The sequence below is a fragment of the Rutilus rutilus genome (genome assembly GCF_951802725.1).
Source record: "Rutilus rutilus genome assembly, chromosome: 5".
Lineage (NCBI taxonomy): Eukaryota > Metazoa > Chordata > Actinopteri > Cypriniformes > Leuciscidae > Rutilus > Rutilus rutilus.
The window spans coordinates 42,747,936-42,770,726 of NC_140213.1; the positions used below are offsets into that span (position 1 = coordinate 42,747,936).

At 39.5% G+C, this 22,791-nt stretch overlaps 2 protein-coding genes across 9 annotated transcripts in view; one reads left to right on the top strand and one right to left on the bottom strand.

Moving 5' to 3' along the window:
• The first annotated feature begins 394 nt into the window (after window positions 1–394).
• blm (BLM RecQ like helicase) lies at window positions 395–22,733 on the top strand. Of its 3 annotated transcripts, none has more exons than XM_084409711.1 (22): window positions 395–894; window positions 1,463–1,523; window positions 1,605–2,202; window positions 2,353–2,470; window positions 2,590–2,693; window positions 2,784–2,904; window positions 4,525–5,273; window positions 5,383–5,559; window positions 5,885–6,003; window positions 6,081–6,194; window positions 6,275–6,373; window positions 6,547–6,695; window positions 7,171–7,277; window positions 7,369–7,529; window positions 7,680–7,875; window positions 8,146–8,336; window positions 8,567–8,711; window positions 8,837–9,036; window positions 9,155–9,350; window positions 9,582–9,704; window positions 12,705–12,912; window positions 13,013–13,306. In XM_084409711.1, the coding sequence occupies exons 1-22, from the start codon at window positions 800–802 to the stop codon at window positions 13,200–13,202; spliced, it is 4,221 nt and encodes a 1,406-aa protein (XP_084265837.1). In that variant the 5' UTR covers window positions 395–799; the 3' UTR covers window positions 13,203–13,306. The 3 variants fall into 3 exon arrangements, with proteins under 3 accessions (XP_084265837.1, XP_084265835.1, XP_084265836.1); XM_084409710.1 differs by adding an exon at window positions 22,627–22,733 and having other exon boundaries at window positions 653–894; window positions 1,463–2,202; window positions 13,013–13,231; XM_084409709.1 differs by having other exon boundaries at window positions 445–894; window positions 1,463–2,202.
• The window catches only part of frmd5a (FERM domain containing 5a), a 107,727-nt gene continuing 102,281 nt past the window's right edge, over window positions 17,346–22,791 (bottom strand). For 4 of the 6 annotated variants that reach the window (XM_084409717.1, XM_084409715.1, XM_084409716.1 and 1 more), the window contains 2 exons: window positions 22,671–22,777; window positions 17,346–18,257 (listed from right to left, as the gene is read on the bottom strand). In XM_084409717.1, coding sequence (XP_084265843.1) covers window positions 17,665–18,257; window positions 22,671–22,777 — 700 coding nt within the window. In that variant the 3' untranslated portion in view covers window positions 17,346–17,664. The remainder of the gene's footprint in view (window positions 18,258–22,670; window positions 22,778–22,791) is intronic. The other 2 variants (XM_084409719.1, XM_084409718.1) reach the window with 2 other exon arrangements.

Sequence of the window (22,791 nt, forward strand, 5' to 3'; positions counted from 1 at the left end):
AAACAAATAAAAGTTTAAAAATGCATAAGACACTGCCACTCCGAGTACTGCCACCCTCATGTATTAAAATTTTAGTGTATTCAAATTACTTTAATAAATGTTTTCTGATAACCCAAGGTTGTGAGAGAGACTACACAACATTATATCACCAATGGAATATGCAAATAACGTGCAATTACACAGCAAGCCAGTAAGTGGCGATCTAAATCCACATGTAATGTTTGAGCTACACAACGTGCACCAGAGAGGAAGCAGTTGTTTACATTGAGACCTATTTTTTTACAGTCTATTGTTGAGACAAGATTAAAACTCCACTGAACAAAAATGATAAAGGAGAAAATGCTGCTGGTGTAAATCCGAAAATACTGAAAAATAATATTTTGCTAGCTGTTACGAGCGCCGCTTAGAGGAAGTGATGTTACTAGCAGCAGCTGTCCAATCAAAGCGCCAGAATCGAATACGCGGGATGCGCGAGCCTTCCTTTCAGCGGTGTGTTATGGTGACGTTGTGTGGCGCTTAAATGTTTTGTCTGTATCAGAATATCAAACTTTCATGTTTGGTGGTGGTAATTGTAAAGGAATTTTGTGTCGGTTTGTGATTTTAAGGTCTATACGATGACAGAAAGAGAGAAACAATTGCGTTGTGAGTGTTTTTGTGCTAATTAACCGAGGGGTTGTAATCTCGCATTAATTCTAACGGAGCATACCTGTTTTTATTTACGGGTGTTTGTTTGTGGAGTTGATTAAATGCCATATACATGAACTACTGAGGATTTAAAGTTCATATAAATGCACACACGATGCCGAGTCTTCCTCAAAACAACCTAAAGGAGCAACTGGACCGACACAATAATGCTGCACAGAACAAGCTGTCACTGCTCAAAACAAAGCCTGGGTAAGAACATTACTATATATCCATAGATAGATATTTGTGCACGTAATGCACAGAAAACATTGACAGCCAGAAAGTCCTGACATGTAGATAGACAGTTAGGTAGACAATTTGAGAGATAGATGGATAAATAGACTTATAGATAGAGAGATAAATGGGTAGACAGATATGTAGATAGACAGAAAGAAGTATGCCTAAAGGAGTTAAGTAAATAAGCATCCCTTAAAAGTAATATCCTTTATGGTTAAAGTAATGGTTTTCTCTTTATACTGTAGCTTCTTTTGGACAATATGTTTTTAGAAATGCTTAGTTACACTATTTTAAGGTGTACGTGTTACAGTGCAATTATACGTACTAAGTAATAATAAGTTACTACATGCACTTACCATAGGGTTAGTTGCATGTAATTATGCATAAAGTAAAGTAATTGCATGTAACGTGTAACAACGACACTGTAAAATTAAGTTTTATCAAATGCTTTATAAAAATGAAAGTGAGTTGACCATAACAACATCCTAAATGTTTAGCTAGTTACTAGTGTGTCTAACCTCTGAAAATTCACTCTGTTCAGGGGGTTTTGCTTCAAAAAGAAGTCTTCATCAGGCATCTCCAAAGTGGACGTTCCTCAAAAGGTAACTGTCTTAGCAAACAGGAGTGTGAATGTTCTCCGCAGCTGTGAAGTAACCAAAACTCCTGTGACATTTCCACAAAAGCCTGAAAGAGTAGCGCCGAAAGTCAACTTCTTCACAGCACCCAGCAGGCTGAAGACGATTACTGTTAATCCATTGGCCAACCCATTTGCTGTGAACAAAACACCTCTTGTACAATCTACCATTAAGGCTTTGCCAAAATCTGCAGCCTTGCCTAAGGATTCTACTGATGATCAAACTGTTGGTGAATTTAAGAATGACCTCTCTCAACTTTCCTTCAATGAATGGGATGATTTGGATGATTTTGAAACCCCAGTCAAGGGAAGAGTAGCGTCCCCAGTTGCAGGGACCTCTACACAAAAGCCAAGTGTATCAGACCAGAACACATCTCCAAATTCCTCTTGTGCCAAGAGTGACGAGACTACATTACACGGAGGTTCACAGGCTACAGAAACCATAACTGCCCCAAAGGACGTCCTGTCAGCGGCTAATGGAGTCAGCACAGAGCCTGCTGAGATCGAGACAGAGGAATCACCCATTAAAAAAGGCAGAAGACATAAATCAGTCCAGCAAAAGGCATTACTGAGTGACACTGAGGATGAAGAAATCATCGACTGTATTTCACCTGTCAAAAACCAGGAGGATTTCAAGTGTGTGACAAGTTAGTGCGCCTCAATTTTATTAGTGATTTAGTGTTGTTGTTTTTTTAAGTCTTTATTTACCAAATTTTCACCTGCTAAGGAAAAGCTTGGTGTGTTTGGATATAAATTGAAGCTCACAAGGATATTTATTAGCAGTATTTGAATTGCAGCTACCGAGACAAACATCATAGATGTTGATGACAGTGAGAACGACAACGTTTATGAAAATTATGAGGATTTCATCCCACCATCCCCTGTTCCTGAGGAGATGAGTCCCTTGGAGAAAAGGTAACATGCTTTCATTGATTTTTTTTTAATTTATTGTTAACTACACATCTGGCTGAAAAATAAATACACTTTCCTTTTCAGTTTTACATTTAATTTCCCAAAACTCTTTTGTTTTATAGGTCACCTGACTCTGTTACCCATGCTGACAAAAATGTACTACCTCATGAATCTGCTTCAAGCCTGTCAGCAGCACCCTTGGATAAACCTGCCAAAGACTTAAAAGGTATCACTCGTGCAGGATTGCTTTGTGATCTAAAAGTTTGATATGAATGGATGTACTGTGTCTAATGTACATGATGTGTTTGTGATTTAGGAACGGATGATGCTCTCTTTAGTGTTATGGACTCTATTTGTTGTCTAGTGGACACTATTCCAGAGCATGAGCTCATAGCACTGACCAGCGGTACAGAGCTATTACTGCAGAGAGCACTCAGGTAAAGCAATAAAGGTGGCCTTTTGCTGAGTTATAATACTTGGTTGAATTTGTTGTACTGCCTTAAGCCTGGAACACACCAAGCCGACGCCGACGAACTAGCGCTGATGAAAGCCGACTGTGTTGTCGGCTCGCGTCAGGGTAAAAAGCTGCACTTGAACACACCGAGTGAACTACTGCCGACTCAGCTAGATTGCGCGTTCTGCGCCTGCGTGTAAATGAGACTAGTGTTGTCACAATACCAAAATTATTGTTCCGATACCGATACCAAGTCAAGTATTGCGATTTCGATACTTTTTCGATACTTTTCCTGAAAAGGGAGAAACACTCTCAAATATAATTGCTGTGCTTTATTTTAAAACGGGGACAACATTCTAATCATATAACACACTAATAAGTGAACATATGAACAGCAGATATATTAAACATTTGAACAAAATATGAAATATCAAAATATCAAAAATTTATTAGAGCAATGACATTCAAGGTAAAAAAAATAATAATAATTTAGCAGCATTATCTCATTTATCATAAGAAACATAAAGCCCCGTTCACACTACAAGCGACTTTGTCGCTGCATGTCGCCAGTGGCTGGCGGTGAGGTCGTTAGTGGGCGTTCCCACTACTGGTTGCCTAGTAATGTTTGTGAGTGACATTCACGGATGTTACTCCATGTTGTAGACAACAAATCTGTTTTCTTGCCTCTACAAGCTAACATTTTGGAAGGAAAAGTCTAAATATAAATGGAATCAGTACATTAAATACATAATATTAAAGATGAATGAGAAACAGCGAGTGCCCTGTGCTATCGCGGCTATTTAACTGCAGCAAATGGGCAAATACTGGTCTTTCTGAGTTCACGAAACCATTAAGGCTCGGAGTCAGCACGGCGAGTACCACTGTATGTACACGGAGACATATCATACATTATTGGACAGTTTCGGACTACTAAAATAAACTTCTCATTCATCTTGCCTCGGTCGGACGCAGCACTGAAGAGTGACGGATCACGTGTGCTCCACTGACTTCACTCCTATTGGTTGTCGCTCCCGAAAGTCGCTCTTCATTTGCATAAAGTTAAACATTTCTCAACTTTGTCGCGTCGCCAGACACGCCCCATCCAGTCGCCAACGGTCGCGACTGCGCGTGTCACCGGAAGTCGCCCGCTCCCCATTGAAAATGAATGGTATCGCGTCGCTTGGTCGCGTGTAGTGTGAACGTAGCCAATCAGAGTTCCCTCTTTCACCGACGGCCCGACGCCGATTCTACATGTCGAATCGGCCGAAAAAAAAGCCCGACGAGGACCAATTTCAGGCGACGGTGCGGAACACACTGAGGAATCTTAGTCGGCCGACGCACAAAAACTGGCCGCGGCAGACCGTCGGCTTGGTGTGTTCCAGGCTTAAGAATAAAAATTAATTGAGTTAAATAAAAAAATTTAAAATTGCCAAAAATTATCATTGAAAAACTGTATTTTTTTATGTTCAAATAAATGTTCTAATTATGTGACTGTGCTGTTAATTGAATACTTTTCTATCACTATACAGTAAGGGATAGATGCCATTACTGCGTGTTACAGTATAACCGGTAATAACTCTCCATTTCACTGTCTTTACCACAGGAAAAGGATTATTGCTAATGGTGCACCGTACATAGCATCTCATTTAGCCCGATCAGCAACTCCATATTCTAGTCTGCTGAACAGACACAGTTTTGTAGTCACACCCTCTAGTCTGTCATCATCGATGACCCCAATGACATCAGAAAAGGGAGGAGGTGTCAAAACAGACTTTCTGAGTCGTAAGTTCAATTCCTCCAACAAGTTTCTGCGTAATGACTCCGTATTTGAGGACTCCGACTGTGTCATCAGTGGTGTTGAAACCCCTGGTGGTTCCTGGAATCCTAGCTGGTCCTCAAAAACAGCAACTAGTGGGGACATCTTAAACAGGTCAAGTCCAGCTGTAAGCAAATCTGAGTCAAAGACAGATAAGTGCTACTCAAGGCTGTCCTTCAATGAAGCAAACAATCAGACTGTGGATGTAGACCAAAATGGCCTGTTTTATTCCCCCAAGAGAGTGGATTCAGGCAAGAGACATGCAGAGAGCGGTGTTGAAACCAACACTGCAGTACCCAACACTTCTCGAGCAGACACAGAGCCAGTTGATGACTTTGACATTGATGACTTTGACATTGATGATTTTGATGAGACTGACATTCCAGATTATTATGAAGAACCTTCAAGCGTCTTGGCATCAAGAGACGGCTCTGGTGCAAAAACACCATCAGTGCGGGAGGGAGGGCCTTCAAAACCGTTGGAGAGAAATACAGTCACACCTACAGCACCAAAACCTGCTAAAACACCCGACCCTGGTGAGTTTAAGTAATGGAATATCCCTTACCATTCAGGTCATATTATTAGAGACCCATGAAATGGCTTGATGAGCAGTTTTCTGACACAAGTGTATGTCTTGATCTGCAGAGCCTCTGTATAGAAACCCAGCTCATGACCGCTTTAGAGGCTTCGGCTTTCCTCATTGCCCAGAGATGATGAAGATTTTCCATAAGAAGTTTGGGTTACATCAGTTCCGCTTCAATCAGCTGGAGGCCATTAATGCTGCACTGTTAGGAGAAGACACGTTTGTACTGATGCCTACAGGTTCGTTACAAGCATTATAGCAACAAAGTCATTATGACTTATATAGCTTGTTTATTTTGAGGTTAGACTAGAAATCCCAGCTCACTATGTCTTGACTACAACTATATTATATTTATTAGCTGTATACATTATATTAATTATATTATTTTACACACACACACACACACACACACACACACATATACATATATACGTATATATGTATATGTGTGTGTGTGTGTGTTAAATCATTGTGCTGTCCTTTTTCTTTCTGTGTTTTTTTTAAATACCATAAATATTTTTAAAGTGTTTTCTAATGATGAAAATTTTAACAACTCCTTTTCAGGTGGTGGTAAAAGTCTCTGCTATCAGCTTCCTGCTTGTATCTCTGCTGGGGTGACTGTAGTCATATCTCCTCTACGGTCTCTCATTGTTGACCAGGTCCAAAAACTCACTACATTAGATGTAAGTCCTTCTTTTCCTTATGCACAATGATTTTCTCGACTTGAAACAGTTGCTTACTGTGCAGTTTTGTGTTACAGATTTGTGCAACTAGTTTATCAGGGGAAAAAAAAGATAGTGAGGCTGCGCGGATCTATATGCAGTTGTCTAGGAAGGATCCCACCATCAAACTGCTTTATGCCACTCCTGAGAAGGTGAGTTTCAAGCCGGACAAGTGTGTTGCAATTTTGCATGCATGTCAACCACCGTTAAAATGTGGTGCTATTGTTCTCAGGTGTGTGCGAGTGGGCGAATGATTAGTGCACTTCAGAATCTCTTTGAAAGAGGTTTGCTGGCTCGCTTAGTCATTGATGAGGCCCATTGCGTCAGTCAGGTAAATTTGTTTATAAATTGTACAGTGCAACAAGAACAGTGAAAAATGTGTGATTTTTAATGATTTTGTTAAGAATGTCTTCGTTTACAAAATAACATTTTTTGTACAAATGTTAATCAATAGTGTGTCACCATCCATACAAACATTGTAAAATAGATCTATTTCTCCCTTAGTGGGGTCATGATTTCAGGCCAGACTACAAGCGCTTGCATGAGCTCAGGCGGATGTTTCCCAAGGTTCCTATAATGGCACTGACAGCCACAGCTACTCCTAGAGTTCAGAAAGACATTCTTAACCAGCTAGCAATGACCCGTCCTCAGGTGTAAGTCTTCTTGCATGCAATTCCTCATTTACTCACATTTTCTGCCATTTCATGTATTTGTAAAAGCATTTATAATGTAGGACATTGTATTCTGATTAATGTTACTGATATTAGACTCACATTCCTTCAAAAATACTAGTCAAGTGATCGTCCTCACAGCCCCTCCTCTGTAAAAACCACCACTAAAAAGTTTGGGCTCAGTACAAATTAACTTTTAGTAAGCAAGGACACATTAATTTGATCAAAAGAGACAGTAAAGACATTTACATTTATAATGTACATTTCTATCTCAAATAAATGCTGTTCAGAGAATCCTGAAAAATAAGCAGCATAACTGTTTCCATTAATAGAAATACTACGAATCTCAAAAACGTTTAAAAAAATCTGCAGACTTTTGAACTGTACAAACAGTAGTGTATGTATGAGATATATGTATGCTTTGATGCATATATATACATTGATAATGTTTTCACAGATTCACAATGAGCTTTAACAGGCACAATCTCAAATACTCCGTTTTGCCAAAAAAGCCCAAGAAGGTTGGTGAGGAATGCATTCAGTGGATTAAGAAATATTACCCACGTGAGTGCTGTCCAGATTAAATCAGTCTTTAGCTCATCATTTTTCACCCCAGCATGGGAGACCCTGTAAACCTTGTTGACTGTGTGTGTAGGCGACTCTGGGATTGTGTACTGTTTGTCTCGTAATGACTGCGACACTCTGGCTGACAGTCTTCAGAGGGCTGGGATTGCAGCGCAGGCTTATCATGCTGGCCTGAGTGACAGTGACAGGGAATATGTCCAGAACAAATGGATCAACCAGGATGGCTGCCAGGTGAGGCACCCAGTTCTTACAATTTTGAACCAGAAGGACTGTTACTTTAAAACATGGACCAGCTCTTTTGAGCTGAAATGTTGTGTTTTTGTATTTATGTTCCCACAAATACCACTATTTGTTTTTTAACAATTCATCTTTCGTTTTTAGGTTATGTGCGCCACCATTGCATTTGGTATGGGTATCGATAAGCCTGATGTGCGTTATGTGATCCATGCCAGTCTGCCCAAGTCAATGGAGGGTTACTACCAGGAATCAGGCAGAGCTGGTCGAGATGGAGAGATTTCCCACTGCGTCCTCTTCTATTCCTATACTGATGTTATCCGGATCAAGAGACTCATTGCTAGTATGTACTAGCTTTTGTGTACTCTTGCATTGAAGCTAGGATATAAATATTGATGGCTTAACCGTAAACAATCACTTATAACACTTAAGTATTAAAACTAAGCAAGACATAGAAACACAACAGAACTAAATAAAATGACATGTTTTAGGGTGCTTCACATAATGAAGATGTTCAAAACATGGATGTGGAATACTAAAATCCAGACACTATTATACAGTCGTTAACCTGTCTGTGTGAGCGTGGCCTACATAACAGTTAATATAATTGCAGTGGATAAAGATGGCAACCAGCAATCCAAGGCCACCCACATCAACAACCTTCACAGCATGGTGCATTTCTGTGAGAATCTGGCCGAGTGCAGGAGGATCCAGTTGCTGGCTTACTTTGGCGAGCACACGTTTAATACAAGCTTCTGTAAAGAGCATCCTGAGGTCATCTGTGACAATTGTGCCAGACCACATGTAAGACCATCATCAAATCAGTTCATTCTTTACAGCTTTCATTATGCAAATGTAATGCTTAATAATAAACTGTATAATTGTACACATCCATTGCTAATTGAATTTCGTTTGCTTACCAAACAAGTTAATCGACTAATTATTTACTTCAGAGCATGAACATTTTGAATAAGCCATTATGAATTAATTACAGATACAAATGCAAATTCATGCATCTTAATACTTACCTCCAGAAATATAAATCAAGAAATGTCACCGATGATGTGAAGAAGATTGCGAGGTTTGTGCAGGAGAACTGTGAGAAGGTTGGAAACCGATATGGCAAATCCGCCCAGCAGAACAGGCTTACCCTCAACATGCTGGTCGAGATATTTCTGGGTAAGAAGTCACAAATGATAGTGCGAATATAACTATGAATATCTTTTGCCTCATACAGTGCTTGAGATTTAATGCCTGTCAGGATGGCTGATCTAGGTCTCAATAAGAATATCTCTGTGCGACAGGCTCCAAAACCGCTCGGATCCAGTCCGGAATGTTTGGGGTTGGAGCGGCATATTCCAAACACAATGCTGAGAGGCTCTTTAAGAAACTGGTGCTGGATAGTGTTCTGATGGAGGACCTGTACATCACTGTCAATGGGCAGGCAGTGGCCTATATCTCTGCAGGGCCTAAAGCTATGACTGTACTGAATGGCTGCATGCAGGTGAGACTATTAATATTATAATATATTATTTTCTCCTGTGACACTGCTTTTTATGCTCAATACTAATGTTGAATGCTCTATGCAAAATCTGTAATAATGACTAAATACTCCATTGCAGGTTGAATTTCTTGAGACTGAGAGTGCATCCAGCATCAGAAAGCACAAAGCCTCCGTGACTGAGAATGTGTCTAAGAGAGAAGAGATGGTTAAAAAGTGTCTGCAGGAACTCAATGATCTGTGCAAGAAGTTGGGCAAAGTCTTCGGCATTCATTACTACAACATTTTCTCCACAGCCACGCTCAAAAAGATTGCTGGTTAGCGAAGTTTCATAATATATAATGAAATGTGTAAATAGTATATGAACACACAAATATATATACAACTTTCAGCACATTTACGGCTGTCTTTTTTTTTATTATTTACAAGCAGATTTATATAGTGTTACTGGAATGAAACACTTCATTAACCTCAAAGCAATTAATCCCCTTCCTTTTTCGCAGCACATTTGCTCTGTGTTAAATGAATTGTGATGTGTTTCTGTGCAGAGACCCTCTCGGCTGATCCGGAGGTGCTGTTGCAGATTGACGGTGTGACCGAAGACAAACTGGAGAAGTATGGCGCTGAGGTTATTGAACTGCTGCAGAAGTACGCCGAGTGGCAGCTGCCTGGTGAGGGTCTGACAACACACACTCATCTACATATAGATTATATCCCCAAGATGAACGCTTTCCCTGACACACTACGTTACAATAATCCTTTCTGGCCTGAACCTTGTTTTAGAGACTAGTAGCCTAAATGGATGATCACAGACAAAAAGTGAGGTAAATGCAAATATGCATCTTTCTTAAAGTGCGGTCACATTGCCCGTGAAAATTCACCAAACAAAGGTATAAGTCCAATAATTTCAATTGGAATCCACACAAGAATTTTGTCTCAGGGCCAAGTTGGTCACCTGATTTCAACAGGAAGCTGCTTGGTTTGAAAGTGATGACTTTGTGAGCTGTGCTTCATACAGTATATTGTTACACTATTGACAATGGACTTTTTTTTTGCTAATGTAGCTGTACCTTAAATCCCTCCATTGACAGTTAAGCAACTACCACAAAGATATTGTAAAACGAATCCATGAATCGATCGGTTGAGTAAAAATTTTCTAGAGAGACTCGATTGCTTTATATGATGAACAGATTGAATGCAAGCTCAACCGTACTTGATGTGTGAAAACAAAACTCACTGGTTTTTGCGAAAGCTCAAACGTGCTACGTAACTCGAGAATGAACCTCATTGGTTCTTGCACGTAAAGCAAATATGTTTTAACTTCCGTTAAAGGTGCATTGTGTAATATTTAGGAGGATCTGTAGACAGAAATGCAGAAAAAGACCTTACTTAATGAACCGTTATGTTTTTATTACCGTTATTTATGTTTTAATGAGCCAGTTCTATCTACGTACACCGCGGGTCCCCTTACATTGAAATGCGCCAACATGTTTCTACAGTGGCCCTAAACGGACAAACGTGTTTCGTCACTATGTTGTTCTTCATGCAAAGAAGCTAGCTAAAGGCAGCGAATAAAACACTGACACAATGATGAACAAGTAACAATATTATTCGCAATAACATCATTTTACTGAATAATCAAGTAAACCTAATTTCTTAATTTATCTTTGTAAAGAAACCTCATTGCTTGACTGGCTACTCTCTGCTGTCTCAGACGACGACATCTCCGGTCGGCCACCGTAACTTTTGATGGTTGCAATTCGTAACTTCACCACTAGAAGCCGCTAAAAATCACACACTGCACCTTTAACGTATCTAGAGTTGCCTCCTAATAGTTGACTAAACATTAGTTGACAAGAAGAGGGTTAGTCGACCAAATTTTAATTAGTCCGTTAAGTCAAGTATATTTGTATAGCGCTTTTCACAATACAGATTGTATCAAAGCAGCTTCACAGTATTAAATTAAAATAATACAACAAGGTTTGTTTCTAACAATTTGTTGATTGATAAAATTAAATTAAATATCCCCAAAATATCCCCAACTGAGCAAGCCAAAGGCAACAGTGGCAAGGAACCAAAAAACTCCATCAAGTGACCTAATGGTGACCTGAAACTCCATCAGGTGAAAAAAACCTTGGGAGAACCCAGGCTCAGTCGGGGGCCAGTTCTCCTCTGGCGTTTATGAACTAGAGGCCGGATTGTAATTTGAACTGTAGGATTAAAAATATTATATGAATGCCTGGCTGAAGAGATGTGACTTTAATCTAGTTTTAAACTGGGAGAGCGAGTCTGAGCAACGAACAGTATCAGGAAGGCTATTCCAGAGTTTTGGAGCTAAATGTGAAAATGCTCTCCCTCCTTTGGTGGATCTGGATATCCTAGGTATGACCAAAAGCCTCGAATTTAGTGATCTTAAAGAGCGCGATGGATTATAGGGCGATAGAAGATCCATTCTGTTAGTCACAGAAAAAAAAAACTTCACAGGAATTCACAGTCCGTGACAGACAGATCGTTAACCGTCATTGACCTCAGATATGGCGTATCATTTGAAACATGCTAGTAGTAGCCTCTCTACATGGCCACTTGCTCAAACGTTAACCTAAATAAATGTGTTCTATTATTAGGCGAATATCCAAGGGAGTGAGTCTGGAAGCTAAATTAGTACCGTGCTTACGGCATGCTTAGCTTAACATGCATTCCTCACTAAAGGCGGATCCACTGTACTATAGAAGTGATGAGTCTGCGTCTTCAACCTCATCTTTGCAGCCGACATTGACTCAGAAATCACTAGTTTATTAAGAAATTGTTAAAATGTTCAGACAGTCTCCATCCTGTTTTTTCCGACACATTCATATTCATTACTTTTTCCGGTCTGCTGCAGCAAGATATGTGTGCACGCTTAATTCATATTTTAATTGCTCACTATTATGCTTTAGTTTTTCTCTGTAGAACAATGTTGCATTCAATATTCTTTCTCATCCCTGAAATGATTTTCCGATGCCACCCCCCCAACCCCAAGTATATATTAAGTAATTAATACTATCATAAACTAGTCGGTTAATGGCTTAAATGAGTGGCTACTAGTCGACTAGAAAAGTCAGTTGAGGTGATGAATGTGTATATGTGAATAAAAGCCTGAATTCAATCTGTTCACCATATAAAGCGATCAAGTCTCTTCAGAAAATTTGGACTATACCGCTCAATTCATATGGATTAGTTTCAAACTCTCTTTAGGAACTTTTTGCTCATTGTTCAGTTGCGTAGCTGTCAATGGAAGGACAGAAGTCTCTCAGATTTCATCAAAAAGATATTTAATGTGTTCCAAAGATGAACGAAAGTCGTACAGGTTTGGAACGACATGAGGGCGAGTAATTAACGACAGAATTTTCATTTTTGGGTGGACTATCGCTTTAAGACGTCCTCTGATTTTACTGGCCGATATTATTAGCCTCCTACATATCTATATTTCATCATAATGTAATTTACCTTACAAGACCAGTACAAATTATTTAATATAATATTACTGATGACCAGAGATGAGGCACAGAGTTTTGATTTGAATAGTTCTGCCTATAAACTTGCTTTGAGAAACAGATCATATATCAGCTAGCTCGAAACAGCAACCTATAAAGTAGCTGGAGAGACATGATGTTCTCACACTCCCTCTGCAGCTGAGGCGCAGGCCGAGAGTTCAGGATGGATTGACACAGCAAGAGGCCATCAGAATGAAGATGATGATGACGGTGAAGGTGAAGGTGACAACACATCAACCTATTTCAGAAGCAACTCTGGACGAGGAGCAAAGAGAAAGCAAGGGTCTTACTCCAGAAAACCCAAAAGAAGGAAGGGTTCCAGCAGCCAGAACTCCTCCACTAAAGGGTCAGTATGTTTGTTACAGCAAAAGCATTGTTGGATTGTGTAGACTTCCATATCGGCTATATGAAACCAAATTAACTACCTCTTTCCACCCTTATTGTAGTGGATACAGCAATAACTGGTCTTCATCAAGAGGAGGAGGAGGAGGATACAGGGGTGGGAGCCGGAGTGCAGGCAGGGGTTCCAGGCCCTCTCCGTCAGTCCCAGCAGCAAAGAGGCCCGGCTTCATGTCTTTGCCCACCCCCCAGACTGCTGCTCGTCCATTCCTCAAACCAGCTTTCTCTCACCTCTAGAAACAGAATTTTTCCACTGGGAATATCAAGTAAATTCACTTTGTTAATATTTGTATACATTTTACACACAGATTTTTAATAAATATTTTGTTTTGTGGTCTATATGCATTTTAGTTGTAATTAAATTAAATATGAAAACCTTGCCCCATCTCTTATAGGTTGATATATGTGAGGTCAGTTTAATCTGCAATGCATTTTCAAAAATATATTTTAGGGGGAAATGCCAGTGAAACCAGTGATGCCGTTTTATTAATGGAAATGGTCCTATTTTAACATTTGGTGTGGTAAAAAGTGGAATTACTTGAATATCTATAAGCCACCTGATTAATTATACATCCAGAGCTATAAACCACAAGATATCTCAAACACTTTTGAATGTTTATTTCAAGTTTGAATATTTCCATGGCACCAGTTACAAGGGACTACCAGCGAAACAATTTCTTATACCATTTTCATGGAAGGTTTCCTACAGTACAAAGATGATTTTGGAATGAATCTGACTTAACAGGAACTGCATTTGGCACATAAATTTTGTATGTATTTCAATATTCATATATTAAGGAACTAAACAGCGACCTCTAGTCCCAAACAGAAAAGATGCAGATTACAGAAAAACACCCACAGACACATCTATGCATAAACAAATGTGCATGTATATGCATAGCTGTCGAAGGGACTGTGGGGGCTGGCAAAGTGACAGAAGCACAGCACAGTAAACGAAGCATGTTGCCACCTCTGATCTTTACTGGATCTCAGCGCCATAGTAGATCTTAAAGCTACGGTTCAGGTGAAGTCAGATTTTACCAAATAATTTGGGAATTTGTATGCAAGCATGTAAGGAGCATTCATTCTGATGATGACGAAATTTAAAGTTCCTGGTAGAATGATTTCAGAACTAAACCTAGTCGATCTGAGAGAACTGCTGTCTAATGCGAGCGGTTCATTAAATTACCTCTAACATCTCCTTAATGAACATGGAGGACATTCTGACCTTACTTGGAATGAGCTCTAATCTCTAAAACTCGAACTCTTAAAGAGCAGCTGCCAGTCAGTACGATTTCACAACTGTAAACCAGAATCTAACAGCCGTAGCCAACAATAACAGATCTTGAACATTAAAATCACCATCTTTAATAGGCTGATCGGGATCGCTTGAAGCCGTAACATTTTGTACATGCTGTCAAGGTATATTTTAAGCCAGTGAAGCGCTTTATCTGCGGTGTACAGTGGTGTTACTCCTGAAAGAACTCCTTTTCATTTTATAAGTGTCATTGCAAAGTGTCTATGCGTACACTTGCATACTAAGAAGCATAAAAATACTTTGATACAAAGTCCACAGAGGGACCTTGTGATATAACCCAGTTAGTTTACAGAAATGATGAACCAATTTAGCCGACAATTGTCCTTTACCGGACCCTTGCATTCATCACAGTCAAACCTGGCCATTTCCATACAGTACAGGAAAACTGTCTAGAGACAAAAGTATAAAGTAGAAGTTCACAAGGACTGCCCTTGATCTACGAGACCAGGAAGGAGTCCGCGCTAGTTTGTGCAATAGGATTCTAAGGACAAAGAGAAGCGTAAAACTTCAGAACAACGGCACACTGTCGGTTCAGGATCCAAACAAGATGACGAGTGCTCACGATGAGTATAAAATGTAGCAAATTTGGGCGATAAACGTCATATAAAATGAGCTTTTTTTGTTAAAATCGCAATTTTGCGTCTAACTCAAACGAAATGGATTCATTCCCAGCTCCTTAGAAAACATCAGGTAGTCTGACTTGCTACACAACAGCACAAAAACCACCAAAAAGATTCATTTAAATTATTCTATAATTCAGGTTATTGCTTATTGAATGGCGCTGCCATGCAGGACTGACCACCGAGGCTACATAATGCTGTCAATGAGTAAAATCCGATCAAAACTTCAATTATCTTCTTTTTCAAAACCATTACTGGCCTTCCAAGCATGTTTTTTTTTTCTATAAACAAAATCAATTTATCGATATGAATCAATAGAACCGATCATCAATGGCATGCAGATACCAACCAGAGCAAGATCATTGTATTATTGTACTGGGAAAAACAGCTGTCCAATCAGGTTCTACAAAAATATAAATGGACCACAACGCTTGGCACATCAGAGATGCTCTAAATGCATGCATGAATGCTTCTCAAGGTTAGAGACATGCATAACTCCAATGGCTCGGTCTCTCTTCCATGTGTTAGCGGTTTCAGCAATTTCTGCTACAGTTTTCCATGCGCCTCATGTTTGCATGTTTCAGCTCCTGTAGCCAGTGGAAGACAGCAGTTCTATGAAATGGTTATAAAGACGTATTACAGTCAGCCACTTCCTAAAACACATCTCAGCCATCCTTTTTGTTCACTAGCACCATAGTGATTCTGGCCTCACAACAGCATTGTGATTAGTGGATCGAAGCATGTTCATTTAAAATAACTGCACTAGTAAAGCCAAAGCTTGTGAGCTGCCACAAACTAATGCTATATTCAAAAGCTGCAATTATTGTAATTTATCGTAGTGAGAATACCAGTGTAAGATCTAAAACATCCCCCTTACTATGGTAATTACCACTGGCTGTTGTCTCTTTTTCGCTGTACACAAAAATAAGTCCGCTCTGTCTGTGTTTTCTGTGAAATCTTCCGCTTTCTCAAATTCAGTAGCAGTTTCAAAGGGGAAGAGATAGATAGTGTACGGTAAAATAAAACCCCTGCCCTACTGGCATGCCACTGGAAGAATCGTTTGTCTTTAAATAAATACTATAGGCTAATCAGGACATAGTGTACTAAAGACTAAACCTGGCCTTCTAGTACATATTGCCAAAAACATCAATTGTTCAAATATGAGCGCGCGCACACACACACGCACAAACATACACACGGAGTATTTGGGGTAAACTGTGTATAAAGCGATCAGTATTGTTCAAATGCTGGGCCTTTACCAATTTACAAAGCGCTGGGATGGTTTACTCATTACTGGTTAAGTTGGAAACGGATTGTGGATGTGGATAAAAATCTTTCTCGTGGCTCCCTTGACGGAAACGCCATAGATTCTAGACCTCATCTGAAACACAGAGCTAAAAAAGGTATAATTTAATTTTCAATAACAAAATAACATTTCAGTTTCTGTTAAAATATACATGGAAAAACTGTTGATATATTAGGAAACTAACTACTTTTTGTACAAAAAGTACAGCATTGTTATTGTAATTAAGAATAATCATAGCATGATATCCACAAAATACAAACTTAAGAGCAAGGCTGATATGGAATAAAAAAAACAAAAAAAACTTTATACAATGGGATTTCTTTCTATTGAGAAAGACTCAGGATGAAAAATTATAATAATAAAGCAAATGCACATACTCATGTATGAAAAAAAATAATGTACTTATTTCTTAAAAATCAAACCCTTACAGTATTGCACATCTACTGTAGCTAGACTGGATCTATGGGTGCTAGTTGCTTTTAAATCAGTCATGAGAGCTTCTTTAACATATATCGACACTATCGGGTCACATAACAGAACACAATTCATACCAATTAATTTGTCTGTATCCATAAGAAAGAACCTTTTTAAAATGATTTCTACTTCACAGCTTGCTACCGCCTAAACACAATTATTTTCCTAAAACGTATTTGACACCCTAAGTCTCAAGCCACCAAATACAGAACTCAAATGTACCCATCAATTTTATTCAAATAACATCATTTCCAGTCTTTCCTCAGGTCTCGGCGTCTCGCTTTCAAAATAACTTGCACATTCTTACCTTACACATAACCCTCTTCTGATCTGATCGTCGGTGTGGTCAATTATAGCAGCCTTCAGAAAATTACTAAGTTAAATGACGGATGGACGTGAATTATGCATAAACTCAGAAAAGCATTAGTTTTCCACGTTCTCACGCTCTCCAAACCCACTATACTGAACCAACTTGCCGTCTCTCTAGACTTAACGCACCACATTCTTTTAATAAGACTTTAATCATTTTTATTGTAAAATAAATATAAATGAAGGCAACATTTTCTTGTTGCAACAAAATATTTCATATTCCCTATTTAAGGAACAATATAATCTTCTAAAGTCTTTGAATTAAGTTTTGTTTGTTTTTTCCCTTTTTTTTTGTAAAAATAAAATACCTGAAATGACCTGAAATCCAAAAAAAGGAAACGAAAAACCAAAAAAATGTCTTTGTAAAAAAAGAAGAAAAAAATAAAGGTGTAAAAATGGGTGGGGGAGAAAGAACTAAAAGTGGAAGAGAAGAGGAGCTGTGGGCCTGGTGGTCCACCGTGTATCAGCAGGAGTGTCATGAAAGAAGCTGGGTTCATGGGACAGGTCGGTGCCCTCCGCCTCTCGCTCGCTCTCGCTCTCTCTCTCTCTCCACGTGTTTAGCGTCTTCTCGACCCCAACAAGGGAGGCTTTACGAGCTTTAGTGCCTCATTTTCACTTGTTAATGAGCAGCCCGCCCACCCAGCGGAGCTTGCAGGCAAACCACCGTCTGAGGGGACAAAAGTATTCGTAATGGAACTGCTCAAACTCGGGGGTCTGGCGGATATCACGTAAAAATGCAATGTCAAGGTCGGACTCGGTGAGGATGATGAGGAGGAGGAGCAAGACAAAGAGGAGTCCAATGGTCACAAGGAGCAGACGGAGTACACTTAAAACAAACTTATTCACCTGTTCCGTCTCGCTGAGCGTGGCCTCCCCGCCTGCGCTCTTCAAGGGGCCTGTCGCCCTACTGTCCGCTCCTAACTCGGCCAGGTCTCCCACGCTGGGCGTCCCCGCCTCCGACTCTTTCTCCTCCTCGATGCTGCAGGGGGCGCCGTTGATCTGGCGTGAGACCGCCAGCTCCAGGCTGTGCTCGGCCACCGGTGTGGGCAGAACGCTGTCGGAGGGACTGTAGGTCTCGTCGGAGATGACCGCCGTCCCGTCGCCGGAGTCCATCACATGGCTGCGCGAACGTGACATGAACGAGTCGCCGTGGGACACGGAGCGCACTGGAGTGGAGTGAGCGCTGTCCCGCAAGGATTCCAGACCTGGACAGTGGGAAGGGGGAAAGATAAAAGAGAGACAAAAGGGCAACTTAATGATTCATAAATTATAAAAAGTGATTTCTGTCACAGGGTCTACACCAGGTGCAAGCGGTGCAACCCAGATATAACCCATTATAATCAGTGATGCTGTCTACATGACAAATTCCCGACAGTAAACAGATGCCCCGTTCTATTTCTGACACACTTCAAGACTCACACTACTTCTGACATGAAGAACAAAAGGATTTGCCGCATCCAGTGTTACGTTGAGTCCGAAATTACGTTCTGTATGAGTAGGTACTACATCTGAATTTGAATTTACCTTGCGACCGTTAAAAAAGCATGTTATATATAGTATGAATATGGGTATGGAATTCGAAACATACTACATCCGCCATGTTGTTACTGTCACATGCCCGACCAGCGTCAGTTGCCAGTTGCAACGTGCCAGGCTCCGAAACAAACAAGTCAGGTGGGAAAATGCCATAAGATACGTTTACAAAATAGATAGGGTGAAAATCTTCTCATGCCAACTTTAACATTGAATGTCCAGACTTACAATGCATAGGCCGCCAATGCTACATCGTATATGTGTTAAATAAGAAGTACGTCGAATATACAATTAAACATTACATAACAATATTACAAATATTGGGTGACACGGTGTGCATACGGCTTGATGGGGAATATTAGAAGGGTCTCATGCAGGTGACAGACCTAGATACTAAATCACAGACCAGAGCGCTAATGTGAAAAGACATTTCCCAGCTTGTTTGCACTGATAGACACTGTACTGCAAGGCACTGGGAATCACATGTACAGTATTGACAGGCAAACAGCCAACTTACTGAGGCGCTGTAATAATTAGCAACACATGGTAAATCAAAAGGACTAGACCTCGCAATACAACATGCAGATGCATATATAGCACACAGTCTTCAATTGCTACTAACTTAGAAAGGCTTTAAACGGCAGATAGCAGCCCATTATAATTCAGTACAGAAGTTACATGATATACAGAAGCGGTATCAAGTATATTTCTGTTCTTAAACCTAACTTTAATACTTATGTTAAGAGGATTCGTCACAGTAAGCGACCTCAGAGACCACAAAAGTGAGGATGCAACAAATCTCCCATAAATCCTCGGGCTTCAGTTCTCGCATACCCTTTTCCTCAAGGAACCCAAAGTAGAGAAACATGCAAGCTTTTGCTGAGCATTAGATTCTGGAGCGTGTCACTGCAGATACGTTACATCTCTATTCTGACGCGAAAGGATTAGGATTTCATCTCTTGACGATGCGACATTTCACAGCTCAACCAAAGGCCTCTCTCATTCACAATAATACACACCCTGCCAAAGAGAAAAATGGTCATACGTGAAAGCACATCTGCTTTAGTGCATTTTTACTTGAATTATAAGCGTACGGCTGCAAGAAAAAAAGCCTGTGAAGCCTTTGTATTTACCTGTACCTCTGCATTAATAATTCATAAAAATGTGCAAGCCTCTTCAACCAAACACAAACACAATCTACTTTGTTTTTGCCAATATGTTGTTTAAACAAAAATGTGAACCTTGCAATAACTACCTGACCGTTAAATCTTCTTTTGCAGTAAAAGCTTCCATTAGCACTAGTTTAACTATTTTTCTTTAAAACGGTTTTAACTCTTCGGTTAATATCTAATGTATTATTTAAGTTAATCACTCTCTTCAGTATCAACAGAATTGATGTCTGGACTGAGAGCACAATTTCCCCTGTGAAAGCAGTTCAGTTTCTGAATTACTTCTGTATTGAGTCAATGTCTTCTTGTAGAAGGCTAACTCTGATATTATCATCCTTCTTTCAACACAATAACAGCTGGAATGAGATTTCAGTTTTAGTGTGCAGTCCTCCACACATTATGCTGTGCACTTCTTTAGTAACAGTAACAGACTAGACTGTGGATTAATGAACTACAGCTTTCAAACGTCTAACATGCTCCGTGTATTATGATCAGGACACATGAAGAGCCTTTTCTTGAGAAGAGAGCAGTCTCTGTTAATGAGTAATGTATGAGTACCTTCAGTCCACACATCTCATTGATTGACTGTTCACAATCCAAACAAGACTATGAATAGTTAAACAATTAATAGACAAGTTACTGTTTATTTAAAATGTACTCTATTGTTCAAAGGTTGGGGGGCGGTATGATTTTTTTAAATGTCTCCAAGGTTGCATTTATTTGATCAAAAATTAAAAGAGTCATATTGCAAAATTATTCAGTCAGTATTATTCATTATTTCAGTGTCAGTCAGTGTCATTTCAGGTCTTCAGAGTCACTTCAGAGTTCAGAAATAATTCTAATATGCTGATTTGGTGCTAAAAAAAACACATTTCTTATTCAAATTCTTCAATTTATTGCATCCTTGCTCAATAAAAACAGTACCGACCCCAAACTTTTGAATGGTACTGTATGTTCTACATAACTTTTTATGCTGAAAACAAAGAAACACTGCAGCAATACCAAAAGAAACTCTAACCCACCTAAACCAATTTCATCATAACAAAGCAGAAATACAATATATCTCACTGAAAATCTATTTAAACAACCAATCAAGCATCTGGTGCCCAAACAAAAACACATTAGACTTTACCTATAGCTGAGGCGGGCACTGCATAAGACGGTGAAGTCATGGGTAAAGGTGATGCCCGCAGCTGGTCCTGCTGCCCCGTGAGTGCCGGGTAAAGGGGCAGCACACCAAGGGCCTTTCCCAGCATTCGAGGCCCCAAACTCAGCACCCGAACCTTTACATCCCGATAGCAGTGGTTGATCATGCGCAGGTGGACGTTCACCCGCGTGGTGATGCGGATTAGGCACTTCACCATGTTTATCTCCGAAAAGCGAACGTCTGGCGCCGGCGTACTTCTTCAGGGAGCGTGCGAACAAGTAGAAACCCTGTAACCGGTGCCCTCTTTCCACCGTGGGCTGCTGGGTAAAGGCTTGGCTGTGCTGGTAAACGGTGGCGAATCGTACCCCACCCAGACCTCTCACCTCCCTCCCTCAGCCAGTGACTTAAATGGCGAGAAAGGCCCTGTCTATTTTCAGACGAGGGTATTAATACTCCTTGAAGACTCACAGTCAGCACATGTAGGACAGTTGACTTTATCCTCCAAGCTCTCTGAATCGTCCGCACTGCAGACAAGAGCTCTTCACAACATCTTAAGATGGTCTTTTTGCAGTTCCAGAGAGGATACAGCGAGCAGAGACTGCACTTCGTCTATGTACTCATGTTAAGAGTGGGCAGTGCTGTGTTGTGATGCTAGTCTGTGAACAGTCAGGCTCAATAGATGAGACCCAGAATAAAGGGGTGGGCAGAGGACACCGGTAAGCCTTTGATGGGTGGGACAAGATGGCACAGCTGGTGCCACAGGGAAGTGTCAGTACTGACTGTACACAGCTGGCACAGAAATAGAGTTCTGTGACTGACAGAAGCACCTGCATCTCCAGTCCTCCAAGTGAGACTGGTCCAGCCTCATATTACTGCATGCGGTCAACTTTTCAACTCTTGTGTATACGCATGTGCATATATATATATACACACACACACACATATATAAAAATGTGTAATTAATAAAAAAAAAATTATATAAACAATTATGTCAAATTATATAAATTATTTATAAAATATTAAGATTAAAAATTTTAAATATTTTGTATATTTGTAAATATTTATAAACTTGTAAGAGTATATTTGTGAATTTGGCATAAAATTGTACAAATTTTTAAAATGTAAAAACACACATATATCAGGTAAAAATGTATAATAAAAAAATTATAAAAAATAAAAATGTAAATAAAATGATATTATATTAATTAAATTTTTTTATATAAAAATAAAAATAAAACAAATATATAAAAAAAATTACATAAATACATATCCTTTTATAAACACACACGCATGAGGTACAAAATATATATAATTAAACTATATAAAAATAAATTATGAAAATAATGTATTAAAATACAAAAAATAAATAAAACGAAAATAAATATTTTTTTAATGAATATATTTTTATTACACACATACAGTACATTTATACATGCTAAAAAAATATGTTGCCGCACAGATCCAAATATCTAAGCTGCAAATTGCATACATTCACTTTCATTAGAAATCTTTAAGTTTCCTTGCCTGAGTACTTATAAATTGTCTTGAATTGCCCTTTATATATATATATATATATATATATATATCTATAGGTTGGCTATTTCCTACAGCATTTTATATATATATATATATATATATCTATAGGTTGGCTATTTCCTACAGCATTTTAATGTTCTTACAACCCATTAAGTGATTTGACATTTAGCGCTCTGCGTGTGTTTTCAGCGTAGAGCTGAACTCATGTTAATGGGGCTGAACTGGACTCTCACCTTCCATGATGGATATGTGTACGGCTCTCCGGCGGGTGCGCGGGACGCTGCTCAGCCGTGGCCCATGTGTGATGGATGGACAGCTTCTGCTGGGCACCAGGCCAGCCCTGTGACCACATAC